This window comes from Notolabrus celidotus, chromosome 1 (genome assembly GCF_009762535.1).
Source record: "Notolabrus celidotus isolate fNotCel1 chromosome 1, fNotCel1.pri, whole genome shotgun sequence".
Classification (NCBI taxonomy): Eukaryota; Metazoa; Chordata; class Actinopteri; order Labriformes; family Labridae; genus Notolabrus; species Notolabrus celidotus.
Window position 1 is genome coordinate 14,436,899 of NC_048272.1, and position 22,888 is coordinate 14,459,786.

The following is a 22,888-nucleotide window of genomic DNA, read 5'->3' on the forward strand; positions in this document are numbered from 1 at the left end:
ATGGTCACGAGTATGACCAATTACACGCTCTTGAACCTCTGTTCTTGCATGTGCCTTTAGTACTTCAGGGTTGAAAAGAACATGGACAAACATGTCTACATAGTTCAGACGTAAACGAAACAGCGCAAATGTTTTCTCGGTTTGTCCTACATACCTGCTCTGTAATCCAGCCCAGATGTTTGACCTCCATGCCTGGCTGCATGCTCTTCAACTCCTCCTTCACTCGCGGTAAAAGGTTGGCAGAGCCCGCCTGGATGGCGTTGTACCAGGACTGGGCCATGGCTGGATCTTTTGCCCGCAGGAACACAGAGTTCTTTCTGTTGGATGAAATCACCTCGAAATACCTGGCAGAGGAGATGAGAGGGAGAGAGAGAGAGAGAAGAAAAAGAGGGGCAGTTAGAGAAATGAAAGACAAATGGCAAAAAGAGAAAAGCTGGAGGGTGGAGAGGAAGTTTCTGATACTAACAAAGAGAATATGTGAACGAGAAGGTGTAAGAAGTCTCTTTTACATTATTCTCTGTAAGCCGTTTTTATTCTAAGGTTTCTGATTTTCAGTCAAACTTATCAAACAACACAAAGCTGAACTGTTGGAAGACAGAGGTACCTGTTTTCTGTGTCCGGAGGGCACTGTTTTCGTGTCACCTGGCACATCTTCAGTGGGATGCTGCGGGGCTCCTTCATGTCAGCAGGCGAGAGCTCAGCGCCCCTCTGGGGTGTGGAGGGTGGAGACTCCCATGGGAGGCCGGCACCAGGGGACCCCGAGCTCTTAAAGAAGGCTGACATCTCCTTGATGTATTTCACTGAAGCAGAACGAGAAAGTGTGTGAGAGGGAGAGGAAATGAGATAAAGAGGACAGGCAGAAGAAGTAAGAGAGACAGAGGAGGAGGAGAAAGGGAATTTTGGATTTTAGGATGAAGCCTTCAGCTTCACAGAGGAGTTGGAAACTGTAGCAGCACTAGAGAACAGCTTTAAAGAGAATCTGCTAAAAACTCCTGTCACCAAAGATTTCTCAGCTATCATACAGAGCTTATCGTGCAAGAGAAAAGTTCCCTCACAAAGGCAACAGAGGCAAATCCTCCTCAACAAGTAAACCCAGACAGTGAGATTCACTGAAGTACTTCAGTATGTCCCACACAGAGATGATACCTCTGCAGGCTGCTGCAATACATTTTCAATCATTTAAGTATAAGGCTGACCATTTTCACATTACTTTAAATATCTGAATGATAACCATCCAGCATCATGGCTTTCTGATGACCTGCAACCTCTGACAAATGCTCTGAGGTGATGAGAGAGAAAGAAAGAGAGAGAAAGAAGTCCGTCATGCCTGATGTCACGCTGCACTATTAGCATCATTCATTTTAGATTGATCCAAAATTATTATTATTATTATTAAAACACCTCGTACACATGCAGATCACTTATTTTGATTCAGAGTCAGAAATCAAAGTTGGTTGAGGCAGATGTCTGTTTAACATGAGTCTGGTTCTGCTCGAGGAGTCTGCCTGTTGAAGGGGTTTTTCCTTGCTTCTGTAACTTGATAAATGCTGCAAAGTAACAGAAAGGGTACTGTTATTGGTATTTTGAATTAACCCCTCCCCCTGCATGTGAGTGGTGTAGCGTCATTCTATGGAAAACACTGATATATAATCAGGCTTATAGCTAATTTTTGTGATCTAGTGAAGAGAAGTAGGGGATTAGAATTCCAGCTGATGCCACACATTTTGATGATATTTTTTTTTCACTATGTACAAGACATGTGCATAGTTTAAATTGTATACAACTAATTAAAACTTGTGTCAAAGTTTTTTTTTTGATTTTGTATTTCCATAATGTACTCACTTTTTTTGTATTTATTGTAGCTCACTCATTAAATCTTTGGACATGAACTGAAACATTGACTATTTGGTTCATTGCTGCGAGTAATCATAATCAGTCAAATGTAGTACTTGTGTTGTTATAATGGTACGAGACATTTCGGGGAATGAGATCACAATTATTTAATGTTCTGTACTCTGAATGATTCACAAAAGCAGTATCTGTAATTACAGGAGAGAGGGGGTTAAGAGCACCAAACTGCTGTATGAGTGTTCGAGCAGGATCGCACTTTGAATCAAGTTGGACTTTTTCTGTTTCCATGTTCTAAATGTGCTTCAAAAAGTGTTACACAAGTAGAATTTGAGGTCTTCAATGAGACACGGTAAAGCAACAATTACAGATTCTTGCTGCTCTTCTTGGAAAGTTACAAAAATAATCTTCATTTTTACTAAATTGGTGGCACTTAAGTTTCAAATATTGTTCTTTTTTCACCCTCTTGAATATCAAAATAATCTAAAACAACTCTGGTTGAAAACCTGGCACCATAGTTTACACTACAACTCCTTCAAAAACACAGCTTTGAATTTTACTTCTCATAACTAGAAGAGTTCCACATAGAATTATTTGTGACTGCACCACAGATTTAATTTTTTATTAGACAGTAACATAAGAGGCAGAGGACGGGAAAGGAGAGAGAGAGATATGGAGACTCAAGCTTCCAGGATGGATTCAAACCGGGCTGGCAGATCATTGTTCCGACCAAATAATGAAATGTTTGTCTGATCTAGTGTTATAAATTAATTTGTGCCAACACTTTGGCACTTCTCCCGGTTTCATTCTGCCTACGTCCTCTTTTAAATGCACTGTTTTTCAACTCACACACCTACTTACACATCTGCATTTAGTACACACACACACACACACACACACAGAGTCACACACATGGCCTCAGCTCCAGTCCAGCAGGCTGTGGTCTGACTTTGGCAGAAGTAGCCACAGCTTGGAGTAAAAATAGCCCAGAGGACATGGCAAGGCATGAGGCCGAAGGCTGAAGGCAGGGCTCTGGTTTCACTGGGGATGTGTGAAGTGCTCTTCTAGCACAGTACAAGAGGCGTGTAGCCAGAGGGCGAGCTGAAGAGTCACAGACGACACGACAACAGGAGTAAGAGAGGGGGGCTTCCACTGACCCCAAAAATAGAGCTTCGTGCTCGCCAGTCCGGCAGGCAGGCAGCCATACGGTTATTTTGTTAAAACATCAAGTACATCATATCTCTGACTGTGAAGCGGGTCCTTTCCTTTTATGGTTTTATTGCACTACAAACAGCTTACTAAATCAGATGTGTATGTGGTCCTCTCTTCTATCAGGAGGTAGCAGGTAGCAGAGACTCGGTGATTAAAGAGAGGGTCAAAACAAGGGTAAGTTTGGAAATGTCTTTGAGGAAGAAGTCTGAGCCACCCGAACACACCTACCCACTACTTTCAGACATTTACTCTGTGGCCCTGTTTGTTTACTGTGAATTTTAGCTTCTCACACAGCTGTTTAAAGGGGTTGTGTTGGCTGTTAAAAAGACTCAACTGGTGCAGATTTACATCATCCATGACTGGCCTTTGACGGGAGAGGAGATACAAGGTCAGAGAGCGTTCACTCGCTAACTATGGGAACAAAGTTATCAAAATCTCAAGCCATAATTAAAAGCTGTGCATTTAATTTAGCTTTAATGTGATTTTTTTTTGTCTAATCTGAAACTTTGAAATTAATTCAACCATGACACGGACTTCCTCCATGTTTGGTTCCAGAGATGTCATGTTGGAGAATGTTTGCTATCTTGAATTGCAAAGTTCTTTCATTCACTCAACATGTTGCAGAAGTGTTACGTTATCTTGAGAAAGCACATGTTGAAAGCAGCACTTCAACAGTTTATGAAAATAAATGCTCCCCTCTCAAACATGATGCAAACCTTTTAAAACCAGTGGAGCATTTAGGGATTACAGAGCTAGTCCTTACAGGGGCATGACCTTAATCCTGAGAACTATAAACATACAGTAGCTTCTCTGAGTCAGCAGTACGTTCACCGTCTGCACCTCAAGGCTTCTTCATTTCTCAAAACTTCATGTAAACCAGATCTCTCCCTCTACCCTGATGAAGGTCATTTTTCAGTTTGGTTGTTGAAGTGGATTTTCTCAACATCCCATTACTGAAAGCTTTTCTCCTTCTAAGGTTCTTCTCAAAATATGACTTTTCTTCCTCTTTGGGTCATGATTTTTGAGTCTGCCGTTATCTCCCTCCCTTTATCACTCAGTCACTCCCTCTCTTGCTGGTTTTACTGCATCCTTTTCATGTACGGTCCAACAGAGTGGTTTCCTGGGACAAACATTTACAGCACAAACACACACACAGTCTGGATTCAACACAAACAACTGCTCTGAAACTGCCAACATGCAAATATGAATGAACATAATGTGTGTACAGAGCAAACTTCTTTTCTGATTCAGTCTTGATTTTTGACTTTTTGACTCATTCATTGACAGAAAAGTCCACACAGTTCATCAACGATTTACCCTTTATACAAATTTATAACCTAACTTGTTTTGCACCTAGAATAATTTCATGGTAGGTGATACGAGTCAGTGTGTTGATAAGCCAAAGATTCAACTAAGGACGCTTTTTGGCTACGTTCTTTTGCCCATATACTGTCACATTGGGAGAAAATGGAGGAAGACCCATGTGCAGGATAAAATATGATAATAAAAGAACAAACAAAAACGTACTTATCAAATGTCTGATAACTAAATGAACACACTGAGAAGACAAGGAGACGTGCTGATCCAGCACAGGACAGAGGAAACAGAGAAACTAAATACAGAGTAATTAACACAGGTGTGGACACAGGTGAAACTTATCAGGTTAGCAAAAAAGGCAAGAAAACACACCAGGACAGGAAGTAAAACTAAACTAGAAACACAGGGATCAGGAACTGCAAAATAAAACAGGAAACATTATAGACTAGACAATGAAACACGAGAAAATACACAAAGGAATACAACACAAAACAAGAAACACAATAACACAAGGAAGACAAAGGGACAACTAATACAGGGAACAGACAGGGAGGAAACAAGGCATGTAACACAGGGAAAAATCCCAAACTAAGGACATCATTGATTATAATAAGTACAATTCTTGAAACAAGATATAGCACTTATTTTAGGATTTTTATCAAGAAAATGTGCTGGTTTGATGCTTTTGGCTTGTTATAACTTGAAGTAAGGTTTATAACTTGACCTATAAGCTCAATGTGGTTTCTATTCAGTATAAGAAAATATTTTGACCAGTGTTGAGACAAATACACTCTGTAAGTTTTGAGTTTTTCAGTGTAGAAGCTCAAGGTAGTGTCTGTTGTGTGAAATGGCCTGAACAGTACGGATGCTGATAACATAAAGAAACATTATGGTAGAGTTAAAGTAATAAGTTGGTCTTTCAGAGTAGCTGCTCCCCTGCCTTTTACATCCAGTCAGTTGAACGTTCATCAGCATTTGTGTGAGACACTGAAGGCTGAGACAAACCAGAAGCCCATCTATCAATTATCTTTATGAGCAGTCATTGGGCTCAAGGAAGGGTACACCCTGGACAGGTCGCCAGCCAATCACAGGGCCAACATGTAGAGACAGACAACCATACATGCACACACTCACATCTACGGGCAATATAGAGTGACCATATAGACTGTAAAAAAAAAATGGACAGCGTTGCTCAGCCTCTTCCTGTTGTACGGTTCTGAAGCCAAAAAATCCCGCTCCTGGGCGCAGCCATTGTGCAGCCAGAGCCTGTAAAGCCACTGTAATAAGCTCCGCCCTACAGTGTAGCGTCATAAGACGCTGTGTGTCCTTTGAAGTTTCACTCTACGGCGGCTGTGAATCAAAGGAAACCTGGAAGTAAAACCCCGTTTTTTAAAATCTAATAACTAATGAAAAAGAAACTTTTCAGGAAAAAGAGGACATGGAAACAAAACAGTCAAACACTAACTACATATCACCACAGCATACTGATGTGAGAAACATTTGTACGACGTGTATTTATTTTATAAAGTTTGACTGCTCCCCCATTCAAATGGGGAGTACTGGAGTACATGGATAGAACCCATGCATGGGGAGAACATGAAAACTCCACACCTGCCCGACCAGGGATTCGAACCAGGAACCTTATCGCTGTGAGGCAACAGTGCTAACCACTGGGTCAGAGAGATCATGAAGGGAATCAGTCTTATCTTAGTCAGATCTTTTATTTTGAATATATTTTTTAAAAATTTCGTTTTTTTTGTTTGTTTCCTCTTCATAATACGTTTGGAGAATTGGAGCTTTATCACTTTGCACAAAGACATGTGGCCACCAAACTGTAAAAGTGTTATAAAGATCCTGTCTATGAATCATTGGAAGTACTGGGGGCTGTTAATGGTAACAACAATGTCTAATGTTCCCTGTAGGGGTGACCCCAAATAGTCGAATATTCGACGATTCGTTCTAACAAGCCTTAGTCGACTGCCAATCTCATAGTCGAATATTTGCATATAAAACGTGGATCATTCCATTCAAACCATGGGGGTGCTCAATGTCTAATTTTACATTTTTTTCCTGTTTCCCTTAAAAATAGTGTCTCATATAGCCTATTTTTATATAAATATAAACTTATTTAATGTAATTCTGAGAACAGCTCTTGAAGTGTTAAATCTCCTTAAAGTGGTAATTAAATCTCCCCTGGTAATTAAAGGTGGACCATTTAGCGGGACCTGTGGATCAGATGTACCTCAGCTGGCCTTTAAATCTTTCTACGTTCATGGCAGCTCAAAATGTCAGGAAATAAAACTTCAGTTGTTCCTAAAAACTAGTGATGAAGATGAGGAGCAGCTTCAAGAGGAGGGCTGTGAGATCAAGGATTACCGGACCACACAAAAACTGTACGGGGCCAAAAGAGTGAGGAGGGATACCCAAAGCTGTCTGAGCCTCAAAAACAATCCATAGCATCTCATCCACCTCCACGCCATCAGAGAGGATATTCTCAAAGACAGGATTTACAGTCAACTAAGCAAGGAGCGCACTTCTGCCCATAAACACGATGGTTTTCCTCGTGTACAATTTGAAAAGACTCAAGCGGACAAAGACGCAATGAAAGACTGTTTTAAAAGGTACTGTTAAGAGATTTAAAAACCCTTTAGTTGGTTCAGGTTTGATTTTGAACATTATACAAATGTTTAGCCTTAAGTTGGACAAACTACCCTCCGCAGCGCTGGTCTCCGCTATGTGAACACGGTTTAAATATAACGGATGGTGGCCTTATATGAGTTTTCTCTCCATCACCTCGCTGTTTTTGTGTGCAATATAGATTTAGAAAATCTAAGTTTTATACTTATAATATTCTGTTGTCCCTTTTACTTTAAGCTACGAGTCTCTTAATTGTAAATAGTTATGCGTAATATTGTCATGCGGTCACCATCATGCAGACTTTGAGTCAGTAAGGAAAAACAACAAACATTCGACTATTCGTCGACTATGGGCAAAATCTGATGAATCAGATTCGACTAAGCAAATCCTTAGTCGGGCTCACCCCTAGTTCCCTGTTGTCACTTTATGTATTCATATATTGAACCCTCTATTTGTATGGGCCTGTCTGATCTGTCTCTATGTGTTCCATGATTTGACCTGGCTCAAAGACAGAATCCCCCTTGGGTACATGAAGTTTAAGATGGTTCAAGGTTCTTTAATGTCACATGTATTTACAGCAAGTGCAAGGCTGTGACATTGGCTTGCCTACATCTATCAGCTGCACTTGCACAAGAATAAATCATCTGAGAAGCTGAAATTTTGTTTGCATGTTAAAATATTTTCCCTCCTCAAAGTAAGGCAGAGAAATGAGCTCTGTGTTGTACTGTACTGTAGGTCTCCTCCCATCACCAAGCCCCAGTATTCCTGTTGGATTTAAGTGTAAAATCATCATTTTGAGGAAGCAGTGTCTTTGTGTTATGCCCGCCAGAAGTTTATTTTGTGTGTGAAGTTATCTGCACTCAAACCCACCTCATATGACCCTAATGCATTTAAACGCTCTATAAAAGTTTCCCCTGGAGTATTCCACTTGTTTACTTGCCTTATTTACATATGCAGAATCAGCTAAATGCACCAAGGAATAAATGTGCGTTTGTAGACGAGCTAGACAAAGTGGAGAAGTGTAGTCACCATGTATCAAGCAATGAGCAACCGATCTGTACCAGGCCCGGCTTTGAAGTATCTGTCAACTTGCATACGTAATGTTTCATGGAAATGAGCTGCTGTCCATTTGTTCCTGTGCCAAAGCATTGATGTTTGAACCACCGGGTAGCCAACTGCTTCCTTGTTGCTGGACCCAAGCCATTCAAAATTGATGTGATCAATCTCAATATGGCAAGCTAGGTCAGAAGACTGAGCATGGGAATGAAAATGCTTACATTGTTGTTTCAAGTGGAGGCTGTCGTTGAATATCTCTTGAAGCTTGCGACTACACGGAACAGGAAATAATTACAAGATCTCTCTAAGTGGACTTGTTTGTGGTAGCATGCTAAAAGTTTCTTGTTCATAGAAAGTCAGGAGAGAAAAGGTAAGCGTAGCTGTAGGTGGTAATATCTCAAGTGCTATTCTTAGCAGTCATTACTCTTTGTTATGTAAGCCTGAGTTTAAGTCTGTGTTTTCATGCTGCACAAGCTGCAGAGCTGAATAAGCTGAGGAAAACACCAATCATAGCAGGTAAAAGGAGATATTTACTTTCCAAAGAGGCTTTGCTATTCTCCCAAAACCGATGTGGAAATGATCGCATTGGTGTTTTCCAGATTAGAAATGTCAGGCATTAGCTGTGACCCCCAACATAACAAATCGGATGAGATTGTGCTCAACAAGAGTGGTGAATGAAAGAGAGGAGAGGGGGATATGGGAATTGGAGGGGGGAGCTGGAAAGGGATGAATAACAGAGAAGAGGGAGACGGGACGAACAAGTTGAGAGAAAGAAAAGAGAATAGGAAAGAGTGAGACGGATACACAGAGCGAACACACACACACACACACACACAGCTAAGCTCAGCCAGAAATGTTGCCATGAATACCAGTGGCGGCACATTCAATACAGAGCTAAAATTAGCTGAGATGGCACTGTTATTACTTTAGCTTATCTGGCAGCCAGTGAAACTACTTTTGTACTCTGTGTGTGTGTGTGAATGTGTGTGTGTGTGTGTGTGTGTGAGAGGAGTTTCTTTGCCTCTTCTGCAGAATCTGCCACTAAGCTTTTCCCGCTTAAGTCTTTACATTGAACCTCACAAATCCTGACCGGAGGTTTTCCGCCAATTCAGTTTGACACAATTCACTTAACCGCTGTTTGAAAAGCCATTTCTTCACCAGCTTCCTAGACAGTCCAATTTGCCAAGACCAAAGTTGAGATTTCTAACTGTGTCAATGGTGAATATGCATCGCCCACTGTAATCAGAAAACTCAAAAAGCTGATATTCTCCAGCGTTAACCTGCTTCTTAGTCACAAGTACTACTGGCTTGTCAATAGGGCTCCAAAGCTAAATGCCAGCCCCTCTTTCCGCTGCTGCTGGTTACCGTGGGAGCTGCAGGAATGTCATTGGCCAGTCAGCGACCTCGGAGGCATGCTGTTGGCTCTGTAAACCATGTCAGGAGAAGAATGTCCCAATGTTACGCCACCAACGAGGAAAGATGTCTCCAGCCCAAACAACATCATAAATAGCCATAAACGACTGTAGAGGACTTGCTGTTTTTATTCATTAATTCAGGGTCAATCGGGGTAAAAAGGGAAAGAGCCATTACTTTAGCTACTTAATATATCTGCCAGTTGTAAATTACATGGTGTAGGTTTGTGTCAGTTTCAGGGCCTCAGCAGAAAAAGCAGTGATTTTGTTCGGTACATACGTAGATAGTGATTTCTAAACAATACTGTCATGCTGCTTTCCTTTCACAGTCAAATCTATCAAATTTGACGTAGAAAATGTTGGAAAAAAGTTGTTTATTTGGTGTTCTGTAAATCATCTTGTGACAGCAATCACATGCATGAATAAAAATTACAGAGTAAACCCGGTGAGTCTCAAATCTTATGGTCTTTACCTTGCCAGTTCAGAGGCATCAATTATTTCAGTGTGTTTCAAAAGCATTTAATAATTTCAACAGGAGCTTTTGTGCATGCTAGCAAGAACATGTGAGGAGCTAAATAAAAAAAATAAAGCAGCATTCATACATTTTCCTTTTTAACTGTATGCTCTGCAAATATATCAAATCTAAATAGCCTAAAGCTTATTCTTATTTTCTTGGTCAATGCTACAATCTGTATATCTGAAAGCTACAGAGCAATTTAACAATTAATTTGGAGATGTGATCTTCTTCCTCAGATGAATTTAAGTACAATATACACCATCCTTTCACCTTTTTTTCAACAATGCTGTTGAACAAAACAGGAAGACATGAAAAATCTCCATAGAGTTTCATCATTATTCTCGATGCGTTCATCACGCCACTGACTGTGTATAAAAATGGGCGACACAGACTCCTTGCACTGTATAAAAGTGATGCCAAAATAAACCCAGCAAAGTTCCCTGGGGTCAGCAGAGTCTACATTTGAACAATTTGTTGTGCCAGTTGAAGCAGACACTCAAAGTTAATGAAAGTTTATAGATAGGACATCTAAAGTGAGACAGGAAAGACATGCAGCAAATGATCGCAGTCCGGAGTCGAACCAGTAACCTCTGTGACAAGGACAATAGCCTATGGGGCGCGCTTAGACCGCAAGGCCACTGTTGCCCCCATAACAACTAACTTTAACAGGAAACGTGTTTGTGAAAAATACTCTATGATTTACAGTTTGACCCATGTCCCAAATTTGGTGTACTGGCAGAGGTTGGCTCTGTGGCTTACACAGCAGCCAGTCATTTGAAGAGCTCCAAATATTTGGCCTCACTTTTGGAGATCTGCCATGTAGCCCATCTTTTATACAGTGGCAGCATTTATTATTCAAGACAGCAAAATTCTAAGTGCTCCTGCTAACATTAAATAAATGGTTAATGCAGCATAATGCAGCTGTAAGCAGACACAAGCATTGCACCACAGTACTTGCCAGCAACTCTAACTTCTATGATTACATATTTCTTCTACAGCCATTCATTAAACAGCAGCCACTCACTACAGGTGTCCACAGAAGGAGTAATGGCTACTGACAAGTGCTTTAAACTGTACTATTCGTAGCTTATACGGTGTTTCTATACTGCTTGTTCATATTAAGGAATGTATCACACATAAATTATTACAAATCAACATTAATATTTATATACCAATAAGCAACTTTAAGAGATATTTAATGGGAAAAGAAGTCACTGTCAGTATCAACTTTCAAGGTTTTGTATTAGTGAGGGTCCATGTGTGTTTTCTGCTCTGACTTTCAAACCCCAGAGTGTTTGGGTCTGTTTTGAGGCATGTTTGTACATGTGCTAATAAAACAGTGAACGATCACACCTCCTTTCAGCCATTTGTATGAGCTCATGTGCCGGTTTATGTGTCTCCTGTGTCTCGCTGATTAATGTGTGTCTCTTTCTGGCAGCGTCAATCAGATGAAGATTTCCCCTGCTCTGAATGAATTAGATAAGTTCATCGTTGTTATAGCCCATCTCATTAAAATCATGGGTAAATGCCAACCTCGGGGGGTGTAAGGTATGGTGTGAGAGAGGCTGAGAGAAAGCGAGAGAGAGCACACCCAATCAGAATTTTAAACTAATTCACATACTGCCAACGTGCAGATTTGATTACTTTGCATAGTGTGTCAGGAGAGTTAATTATCCTAATTCAACAAAGTGTAAGTGAAGGGAACTTGAACAGGATCTGGCAGAGGACAAGAGCAGAGTGAGGGGAGGTTTAGCTGCAGACATTTCCACTTCACTTTCCAACTCGTTTTTTTCTTATTTTGTGTCTGGAGAAATTTGTTTCCTGTCTGAGAGACTATTCCATTTATAGGTTCATGTATATTTGCTTGGTATGAGTCAAAATGATCACTTGCTGTGTATTTTATAAAACTCATTTCCAATTTGTTTCTATTGATAGTGACGGTAAACATTTTACATCGCTATTACCTTGAAGCTACATTACATGCTTTAGAATGATGCATTAAATGATAGACAACTTAGTGGGTGTCTGTGAGTGTTGAATTGCGTATTCAGTTATGAAATCCAGGTTTAAGGTATAAGTTTAGGTTGCAGTCTACATCATAAGTTTTTTAAATAGCTGTCAACGTCAATCATTTTTAAAAAGTGAGTTGTGTTCATATTCACAAGCACTGCCTCTCTTTTTCCTTCTAACGGCTCCAACTGTGTCCCATCCCCATGAACCCCCCTTTCCTCCATCTCCAACACGCACATCCTGCACAATGCACTGAGATGGTTCAGTGGAGTCTGAGCCTGTAATGAACTGAGAGAGCGGGCACAAAGGCCGACCCACCAATTTATCAGGGGCCCCGGATCAGGACAGCGGGGTTCAGAGGGGGCCTGTTAAGCAAACTTGACGCCACCGAGGGACAGTGGAGTCCGAGGGAGGGTTGTGATTTAATAAAGCGGTGTTATTTTGAGGGTTAATCTGTGCCCTTGCTGAGTCAAAGCACAATGTCCTCACGGGCCAGCAGCTCTGAAGGAAGAGGAACCCAGCTATGAGTCCACGGGGGTTAGAGGTGCCAAAGCAGGGTGCAGTCAGAAGAGTTCAGGACAGAAGCATCCACAGCAAAACTGACAGACAGAGATGAGTGGTGTGGACGGTATTTCTTTTTTGTATACATCTGTGTGAATTGACTTTCTTTACTGTACCTATCCTGAGTTTTTAAGTAAGAATGCATGGTATCAACCGGGCCAATAAATGATCAGCCGTAGTTTTTATTCAATAAAAACAACCGATAATAGTTGCTTTCATTTATTAATGAACAAGCCTACACATTCCATCACAGTAGGGAAAGGTATGTGCTACCTTCAGGGGAAGACGAACATACTCAGCCAAAACAAGCTGCCGCAGGAGAAACACCGGACTTCCACCAGATCCATGTCCGGTCCGCCTCCGGTACCGTTGTGGTCAAACTCTGTGCTCTCCTGTCGGTCAACACCCACCGGTTGCGTTTTCGAAACGTAGCACGGAGCAGGACTACCGGACAGCTGTAGTCATGTGACAGAGGTTTTCCCGCAGTAATTACCAAAACAATTATTATCCTCCTCTCTTTATCCTTATTGTCTTTATCGTCCTCTGAAAACCTCTGACCGGTTGACTCCAGGCCTGGCTCCGCTCATCATGATGGTTTGTTATTGTAGTTAAGTGAAATACAATCTGGTGATAACACAGTGTTTTATTATGAAAATTAACCAGGCGTTTTAATTTGGTTTTTGTGCCTGACTTCCTGTCCCGCTCCATCTACTCTGTGCAGATTGATGCGTCATGCTCTGGCATAGAAGTCTTGGACAAAAAAATAGAAGTCTTGGACAAAAACAACACACACATTGAATGATTGAATGTGTGTATTGTTTTTGTCCTTGAGTGAGTGAGTGCATCATCGGATTTGAGTGTCAACATTAATTTCGTTGTAGCTACAATGACAATAAAGGCTTCTGACTCTGATTCTGATTGCGTATACGATCCGGAGGGCTCCGACCTGCCGGATCAGATCAGCCGGGACGCAACGGAGTGGATCCAGTGGGAGTTAACACATTGACTAGAATAGAATCCTATCAGATCCGGTGCAGTGACGGATCAGAGACGGAGCGGACATTGATCAGGTGGAATTTGGTCCAAAGGAGAGTTTTTCCACTGTTTTCGAGAAGGATAACATAACTTCAATTTGCAATACATGTGCTGCAAGGACTAAGGTAGAGGGGGAAAAGGCCTCAAGTTCTATGTTAACAAAACAACTCTTTTAAGTCTCCTGAAAAGCTGTCAGTCTGACAAAGTCATTAAAGAAATATAAAGCCAGCATTAGCACAAAAACAACAGCAAGTGCTGTAATGCTAATTCCACAGGCATCTCAGAACTGCAGAAAGTTTACCAGAAACAACTCAAAGCTGAAGCTATTGATGACAAACTCACTGAATTTACAGCACCTGATGATTAACCTTTCTCTGAGGTAGAAGATGAAGGACTTCGCCCACTAATGCAGTATTTGGAACGGTATCCAAGTTGCTGCTTCTCTGCAGGCGTTTCCCTACCTGTGCCATTAGTGTGTGTATGTGGTGTGAAGGGGTGTGCATGACGTAATGTAAAAGCGCTTTGATTGGTTAGAGGATTGAGGATAGAACTTTATAATCCAGTCCATTTACGTTGTAAATAAGATGAGACACATTCTTGTGTCCTGTAAAGACCTGCAGGTTTTCTGCCAGAAGGCATTAAAACAGCTTCTGACCCTGATTAATGTAGAGATGCCTTAACTGAACTCCTCACCTAGAAAAGAACTGTGCAGACTGAAGGGGCTACACTTACTCGCATCAAGGTGAGAAAAATCACAGAACCACTTATTGTTATATCACTTTCACAAGTGGGTATATGTTCTGTCACCAGTGTTGTGCATGAACGCGCAAAAATGAACGTGATTATTGAACACGCTCATATTTTGGTGAATGTTGAACTGAACCGCTCAGGTCACAAATCATGAAGAGGAAATAGAATGGGAATGGTAGTTACTAAAGTGCTGAGGTCAGATTTACGGCACCAGACAGGCATACGGTATGGCTAATGTGATTAGTAATCCACATGTTTCATGACAGAATCAAGACAGATCTGTACAAACTACAAACTTGTATTGTTTCAGGTGTATCTTTTTCAGAATGAGGAATAGTTCAGTGTTTCTTTACCCTTAGCCCTTTTATTTTAGGGGATTGTGACTGCAAATTTTCCTGAGTTTAATTGGGATTTTCTTGTTTCTTAAATAGAATGTCTGTCTATGATTCTATAGTAGAATACAGTAATTCATGTAGTTTAGGAAATGTCAGTGATTGAGGGCCAGGGACTGAAGCATAAGAGGTTCCACTGAAAAATAATATAAGGTAGGTACAGCTAGGCGATATTAAAAAAATATGTTAACAGTAAAATTTTCGTATCAATCAATATCGATAATTATCACTGAATCCATCATTTTTGACAGTGCTAACAGGAAGCAGGTCTTTTGTGTAAGATGAGATTTTTGTGAAGTTTTACTTTGTAGATTATTTTTCTCAGGTTGAGGTATTTGCATGATTTGATTTAAATTTGCAACAAAGATATATCAAATTGTAATCTGTGTATCAGTTTATAGAGTATTGTTTTGAGTAGTGCACCCCCTGTGAGGTTACTAAGGGTTACGGGTGGTGTGATATTGTTTCCTACAGTGCAGTGAAAGCATCCCGGTAATTGCCATTATCAAATTATCGCCCAGCCCAAGGCACAGCTAAAAAAAAAGAAGAATTTGAAAAAGTTAATTTTTTGGACCATGAACTTAGTTTAAAAAGAATGGGGAAAAAAATATGAATGTGATCTAGTTCATTTTAAACTGTGTGAATTGAACTTTGAACTAGTTCATATTAAGTGTGAACTGGCACAACACTGTCTGTCACATTTGGTAGGAACGCCAAGTGAGCTTGCGACAGAACTTCTGGCATTAAATCTGCAGTGATAAAAAAACAAAGCATGCAGATAAGAAGCAGTCAGTTATTCTCTGTCAGTTTCAGCACACTGGAAAATACACAGGCGACATTATCTTGTGTATTAAAGACAAACCGCCACATACAAAGTTTTAATCTTCAAAAAAGGACTCACTCTGGATCAATGGAAGTTAGTAGCTGATCCAAAAAGTAAAATTAGATTTAATCTTGTTGTAAGACTTATTAGATCTTTTCTCTGCACTGAACTGCTCTTCAAAACATTGCTATATCTCAATAATGATTTATCAAAAAATTAAGAGGAGCCTTTATCTCTTTACAGTTACAGAAGTCCCGAGAGAAAATGTGTCTTTAATGGGGACTATTAGACCAGAGGAGAAGCAGCTTTGTAGGAAAGTGGAGGATGTGTCTGAGGGGTTCAGTCAGGCTTCAAGGGGAAGGCTTTATTTTTTTAAGTAATAATTATACTGTCAGAGAAGCACAGGGCTGAAAGTTTTAATTAGATGATAAAGTACTACATGCATGTCAGTGGAACAACTGTAGGTTAGTGCAGGCAGGAGAGGTCCCATACATTTATATTCTAACTGAAGTAGCCTCTACATTTTGAGCCAGAAAACCTCTTAATAAGAACTTGATACCATACACACATGTACCGTGTGTGTATTTATTGTGCACAGACATCAGTAAAACACCCTTATTTGATTTAATCTGAGTCACACTGGAATTTTGTCACATGCAGAAATAATTCTTAGCTAGCAATTACATTGACAGGCAGCTCAAATTAAGAGGAAGAACAAAATTATAAAGGCATATCCAATCAGAGCTGATTGCTTCTCCAGTTCTGAGAGAAGTCCTTTTATCAGTAACAGATATCACTGAGACAATGTCTTATGGACACTACTCCTCTACCACTGACAAGCCATTTGGGCTGGAAAAAAAACCCAAGGGAATTTTTCTCTGCTGCCTTTCAAAAACATATTTCATTAGGTTGCAGCAAAAGTCAGCAAAGCAAGGAATGTGACAAAGACAGCAGACTGAGCCCCTGTGGCAGAGGACACACAAGTGACTGTAGCAATCCAGCATGACAAGCTATCCAAGCGATGTTTGGGGACAGAATGAAATGTACTAATCCTGTAGGTCCGAGTCAGAAGAGAGAGAGAAAAAAAACAGCATTCTAGTGATGCAGACAACAGCTTCTGACACAGCTGTCCCTTAGACTTCAGAACAACAACGGTCAAGTACGTTTAAAGAATGTCACACTGTGCGAGAAGGGTCGGATGCAAAGTTTGTTGCAAGCTGTGAATGAAGTTAGAGACAATTTGAGAAATGTCTGATTGCTTAGTGATGGAGCTGTTGAATACGAGGCTGCAATCTGAAATAAAAATGTTTATGGGAATAGATGGAAATCATCAGCTTTGTACTTTGTTCTGACTTCATGAAAGAAGTGAGTAGAGTCTCCAGTTTTAAGTGACACCAATATGACAGCGCCATAAACTTGCGTTCTTCCCAAATGCCAGCAGATGACAACTCCACCGGTTGAAGTCAAATATTTTGACATCTATGGGAAGATGACCCAACCTCATCCGGTGATCTATAACCTCAGAAAACTCTTTGCTGGTGAGATTACAATCTTGAACACCAGTTTTAAGTCTGTTTCAAATTAGCAACACTAAAACATTTCAGACATTTAAAACAGTCTTAGTAATGGGGGGCACTTCTCTTTCTAAGTTTCCTAGTGTTTGTATACTCTCAGGGGGGGCTGTGCATTCCTAGAGAAACAAGTGGACATAAAAAAGACAAACAAGTGCCTCTTTAAAATCACCCCTGAGAGTTTCTAGAAGTTTTAGGAATACTTCCAACAGTATGAAGTCTTCACTGCTGGACAAGGACAAGGGGGCTATGATTGGTGGTGGTGGAGGGTCTCAGCTTCTGAGGCATGACATCAAAATCAGCCACAGTGTAAACTTTGCAACATGATGGTGAATGAAGCAAAAGAGACTTACGCTTTTATGAGTATTTTTGCATCTATAATATATACACACAGACGGATGTGTGGACAGCTTTACTTGATTCTGCTTCTTCAACCAGTTACATGGCACTGCTTCCATAGTATAATGGTCATCAGCTCTGCTCTGACTACTACACATACTTCCCAAACATTCCTGTTTCATTCTTACATCAGCTCACTCTAACTTCATGCAGAAATTTCACTCGTAAAAATGTGTCCATTTGCATTTACACAGGAAGTCCAACCCCCCAAAATTTCAGAAGATTTGGGGAGTCCTGTGCAAGTGTTAAAGGCATAGAGCCATGCAGCTGCCCCCAAGCAGTTGAATAGATTTGCTAATAGGCAGTAACATGAACTCACACCCCTGACTGGGCCGAGTCAGCTTGGCGCTAAGATACAGGCTGGGAATTTACAGTTGCAAACTGTGATGAAGAAAGTCTCACTGGCCTCCAAGGCTACTCGTCTGGTGCGGTCCAAAGGTGACAAAGGTCACCCTTCAGAGGAGCAGGAAGAACATGTGTGCTTCTTGTAACATCATGTGTTATGTGTCTGTTTACAGTGTACAGCAAAGGACTGATGCAAACAGAGCGCTTGCTGAACTTAAACAGAATGAACTTTATACAAAGAATAAATGGTGCTGACAATCTCACCAGCAGCCCGCTGTGTCCCAATGAGGCCTTTAAAAACTAACTCCCCCAAGTCATTATATTCCATAAATCACTCTCTAAACCAGACTTGAATCAGTGTGGGAAGATAGGGCTGGAGAGTATCTCTCTGCTGGCCTTGCTTAAAAAGACTTAATGGTATGTATCTTCTTGTGAAGGGCTGTATCCACACGTCCTTGAAGAGCTAGATTGGAGATAAGGTATATGGTTTTTTTAGCCATCAAAGCAAAATGTAACTGAAACCGCTAATCTGCAGTCTTTGGTTTTCTGAAGAGCTGCCTGTCCCATCCTTGCAGCAATAACTGGATAACTTGGATAATATTAACATAGGAGTCTGATCTTAAGTGACTACATCTGTGCTGTTGCAGACCAACACAGAGTCTGCATGAATGCAATGCAGTCACTTTAAGAGTGTTGCACAGGGAGGTGCAGAAGTTGTGTTAATGTGCAAGTGTGAGAGAAAGGGAGAGAAAAGGAGAGAGAAAGAGAGAGAGAGAGATTAGGTTTGGGGTTAGCTCTTGTTGAGAACGCTGACAAAGCATCCTTCAGTGAACACTCATCAGCGACCCAAATGAACCTCTTCAAACCTAATCTCACCTCGGGCACTCCTGAAACACACTCCTGCTTGTGCATATTGAATTTTTGCATTCTGACAGTTTTCAAGCTGTTTTAATGCGCTCACTTCCTGAGACATGGTGGACTCACATTTATACTAAACACAGTCAAACATTCAACCACTGTGTCCACTAGGACTGATCAATATTAAGAGAGATAATGGAGCTTAGATTTGACATACAGCATGCATGAAAGGCATAATTAGATGATTCAAAGTAATGAGCAATCCACAGGAAAATAGAAACTGATCACATAGAGATTCACTGCCTTGTAAGAAGTTACCAATGTTCATGTGTCAACGAATCAGCCCTCTGACCTTCCACCTTTGATTATTCTTTCCAAATGTGGCATACTTTTCACAGAGGTGTTGGACTTTGTACAAAAAGCTGATCAATAGTTCATGCTTAAACATCAGCCAATGGTCCAATGTGAGTCATAGAAAATCAGGAGAGCTGGTGCAAAACATGTCCCAAAAAACACAAACCCTCATCCAGAAATGTGAACCTTTCAATATCTCACAATTCAATCCTAAATCAATTATTTTATTCAAACAGATTCTCAATTATCTTGTGACATTGAGGTGCATATTTAAGGATTCATTATTTATTATTGACACATTGAGATCCTAGCTTTCCCACTCTCTCCTCTCTGTGCCTATCACTTACTTCACCTCTCACTGTCCCATTAAAGTTACTAACCATAGACCCTTCTGGAGTCCCTGGGCTCCCTTGTCTCGAAATTCCTCTGGATCGCTGCAGTAGACGGTCTGCTGCTGTGGAGGTGCCAGAATCCAGCTGCTTCAACCACTACTATTCATCTCACCACTATCATCTCTCGCTCTTCATCTTCTCTGTCTCTCTTTCCAACCCCATCTTGGTCAAGGCAGATGGCTGTCTAACATGAGTCTGGTTCTGCTCAAGGTTTCTGCCTGTTAAAGGACGTTTTTCCTTGCCACTGTAACTTGCTAAATGCTGCAAAGTGGATTCAGACAAGATTAGACTGAGTCTTGTCTGTAAAATGGGTCTGGATCTTACCCTGTCTTGATGTTTGGTCTTTGTTAATAATATAACATACACTATGGTCTAGACCTGCTCTGTTTGTAAAGTGTCTTGGGGTGCAGGTATATCAAAATGAAACAGGCATGTATCTTGATGATCTTTGTGCCTGTTCAGAATTGGCCAGGAGTTTTGTAAAGTGGTGCAGTTAGCAACTTCTTCAGAACCTGACTGAATTTCTTGCTGCTAGACAGACATAAATTAGCGACACCAAAAGCTAGCTTGCTAAGTGAGCAGCTTGACCGGCTAGCTAGTGCCGACTAGGGCTGGGTATCACCAGGTTCCTCGTGATACGATACTATCATGATATTTTGCTAACGATAACGATACTATCACGATACAGCGATTCTGCGATATTCGATATATTGCAAGAAATATCATCTACGATACATCACGATATCTGTGTCACTGAATAAATTCAGAATTTATTGATTGCACTGAATCCATTTCATAGAAATTACAAAACATTGTCAATCAATTTCACATGAACGACAGCCAAATAAAACAAAGTATCTACTGCACATATGGACCATATGTGGCTGGCTGCAGAAACACCGGAAACCACATAGACATGAATGGGAAAAAGACGATCTTTGCAACATTAATAAACATGTTTACAGCCTGGTTCAAAAAACGTCTTTGCCCTACGAAGCTAATCTCTCTAATGGCACACACTGTACGGGGGGGTAAATTTTTTTCTAACGTGACGGTTCAGAAGATATTAAGATTATGAGTTTTGCCCAAATAAGGACATGACTGACGTGACTCCCGGTCGGGAACACATAGCTATTGGCTAGGAGGCTCACACTACGTCACACTCTGCCTGGTTGAGTTCCGCATTTCCAATATGGCTGCTGCCGTCGATTGGCTTCAAAACAGCTCTCAGGAACAGATGGGTGACGTCACGGATACTACGTCCATATTTTGGTGTATACCGCAACTTGTCTCCATGCCAACGAAACGCAGACAGCATGTTACTGGGTCACTTAGAGTTCACTGCTGCAAGTGCAATTTTTAACTTTCACTTTCATTTATGGAGCAGTTCGCAAATTGGCACTGTATGACCCTAGAATGCACGAAAATGGCATGTTTTAAGTTCGCTGCTCAAAGAAAAGTGGACGGTGAAAATCTGCAATTGAAGGAAGAATGGAGTGAAACTTTTGCATGTACAAGACCCATGTGCTTAATATGCCAGGAGACTATAGCTGTGAAGAAGATTTCCACTTTGAAACGGCCTTATGAGACGAAACATAGGAATTTTGAAGACACATTTCCTCAAGTGGGCCCAGACCTCTACCGCAGCACCCACTCTTATTCATGTTAAGCGCCATCATGTGGAGGCTTGAAGTAGTGACTCTGTACATCGAAACTGTAGCAGGCTTGTGTGAGAGAATCTGTTTAGAATGGCTGTATGTTTATTGTTTAAATATCGATATTTGGCGCCAGTGTATCGATAACGTATGGCAAGACGAAATATTGCGATATATCGTAGTATCAATATTTTGGCACACCCCTAGTGCCGACTTACCCCTTGCTGCAACTGTGTACTACCGAAGCTGGTGGCCAGCAAACGATGCCAGCAGAAGGTTTGCAGTTCATAAAGTGGCTGCTGGTTAAACAAAAAAACAACAAAACAAAAACTAATATCTTTTAATCAATTTATGTACTATTCTAATCAATTCAAATTAGTAGGAATTCAAAATTTTAGGGATTCTGCTGATTTTCCCATCCTTAACTTCCCCCTTGCCAAAATAAGTTCCAGAAAGGGGAAGACTTCTGCAGTAGCGCTTCCACAACTTAAGCCTACTTAATCCATGTGTGTGAGTGCACTGCGCCTGAGCACTACTACGTTAATGAAAAGGACAGGACAGAAAGAAGCAGCAGTGTCCAGAAAATGTCTTGGCAGAGGAAACTAGCTCTTTCTCTCTCAGCCTGTCCCCTCACTCTCCTTAGGGAATGCACACACTCACACAAATGCAAAGACAGGCATAGAAAATCATGTCCCCCAGGATACCCAAGTGAATTCTGCTAAAATTCAGGCTGACATTCAGCTAATACCCCTAAAAAGTACAAAATTAACCTAACAGTATGAAACAAGACAAACTCTCTTCAACAGAAAACTTTCCTTTTACTGCTACAGTCGGTTTAGGTGCCAAGTGACCAAACTATAAACATGGGATAACAACACAAACATTAACACAGCAGTCTGTTTTCATTCATCTTTACTAGTGTACCGAGGAGAGATCACTGTATTCTTCTCCTTCTGCTCTTCAGGTGATACCGTTATTTTACAATGCTCATCTGAACATACCAGTGAACCCTTTATTGAAGACATTCTGATGCAAGTCACTGGTGAACTTTTAACACCAGAACCTGTATGATTACAATTAAGTCATTGTGGGGTCACCAGTAAACTCCTGATCCTGCCTTGACTAAGGGAGAATTAAAGAGAGGAAAATGGCTAATTATGTAAGATTTAAAACCAACAATCTGACAAGCTTACTTCAGTTGTTCTTCAGCTACAGGCTGAAGCAAGTGGAGGACAGAAATCCCTGCTGCTCTCCTGCAAATACTGTACATTACTTTTCATTTCTATTTTGTCTGTATTCTATTTGAAAGCTGGCCTTTCTGGCCTGTTTTTAATTGCAAAACCCAGGAAATGCTAAAACATTTTAATACTGCGAAGTGGGGAAATGACATGAGAGTTTTCAGACCTGAAATCTGGAATTATCCTGTAATACATGGTAAACAGAGGGTAATTAAGTCTGAAGTGTTCTCAACTTCCTAATTTCTCGTATCTGTTTATGAAAGAGTCTGTGCCTTTTTTTGCATTGTTATCAATAAGGGCCTTTTTCCACTGACAGTGTTTTGTTTGGTTTTTGTTACGTTGGCAGCGCCCACAAACCCAATTTCAAGAAAAGTTGGGTCGTTGTGTTTATAAAAACGGATTTTGAGGATTTGTAAATCATTTAAACCTGACGTTGAATTGAAAAAAAAAAAAAAACAGCAAATGTTGAGACTGAAAATTTTTATTGTTCTACAAAAAATATATGC

The 22,888-nt window shown here is 40.7% G+C and overlaps 1 protein-coding gene across 1 annotated transcript in view; it reads right to left on the reverse strand.

Annotated features, from left to right (window-relative positions):
- The window catches only part of snta1 (syntrophin, alpha 1), a 52,157-nt gene that overhangs the window by 8,740 nt on the left and 20,529 nt on the right, over positions 1 to 22,888 (reverse strand). The window contains exons 3-4 of the mRNA XM_034695453.1: positions 605 to 800; positions 155 to 344 (exon numbers count right to left, since the gene is read on the reverse strand). Coding sequence (XP_034551344.1) covers positions 155 to 344; positions 605 to 800 — 386 coding nt within the window. The remainder of the gene's footprint in view (positions 1 to 154; positions 345 to 604; positions 801 to 22,888) is intronic.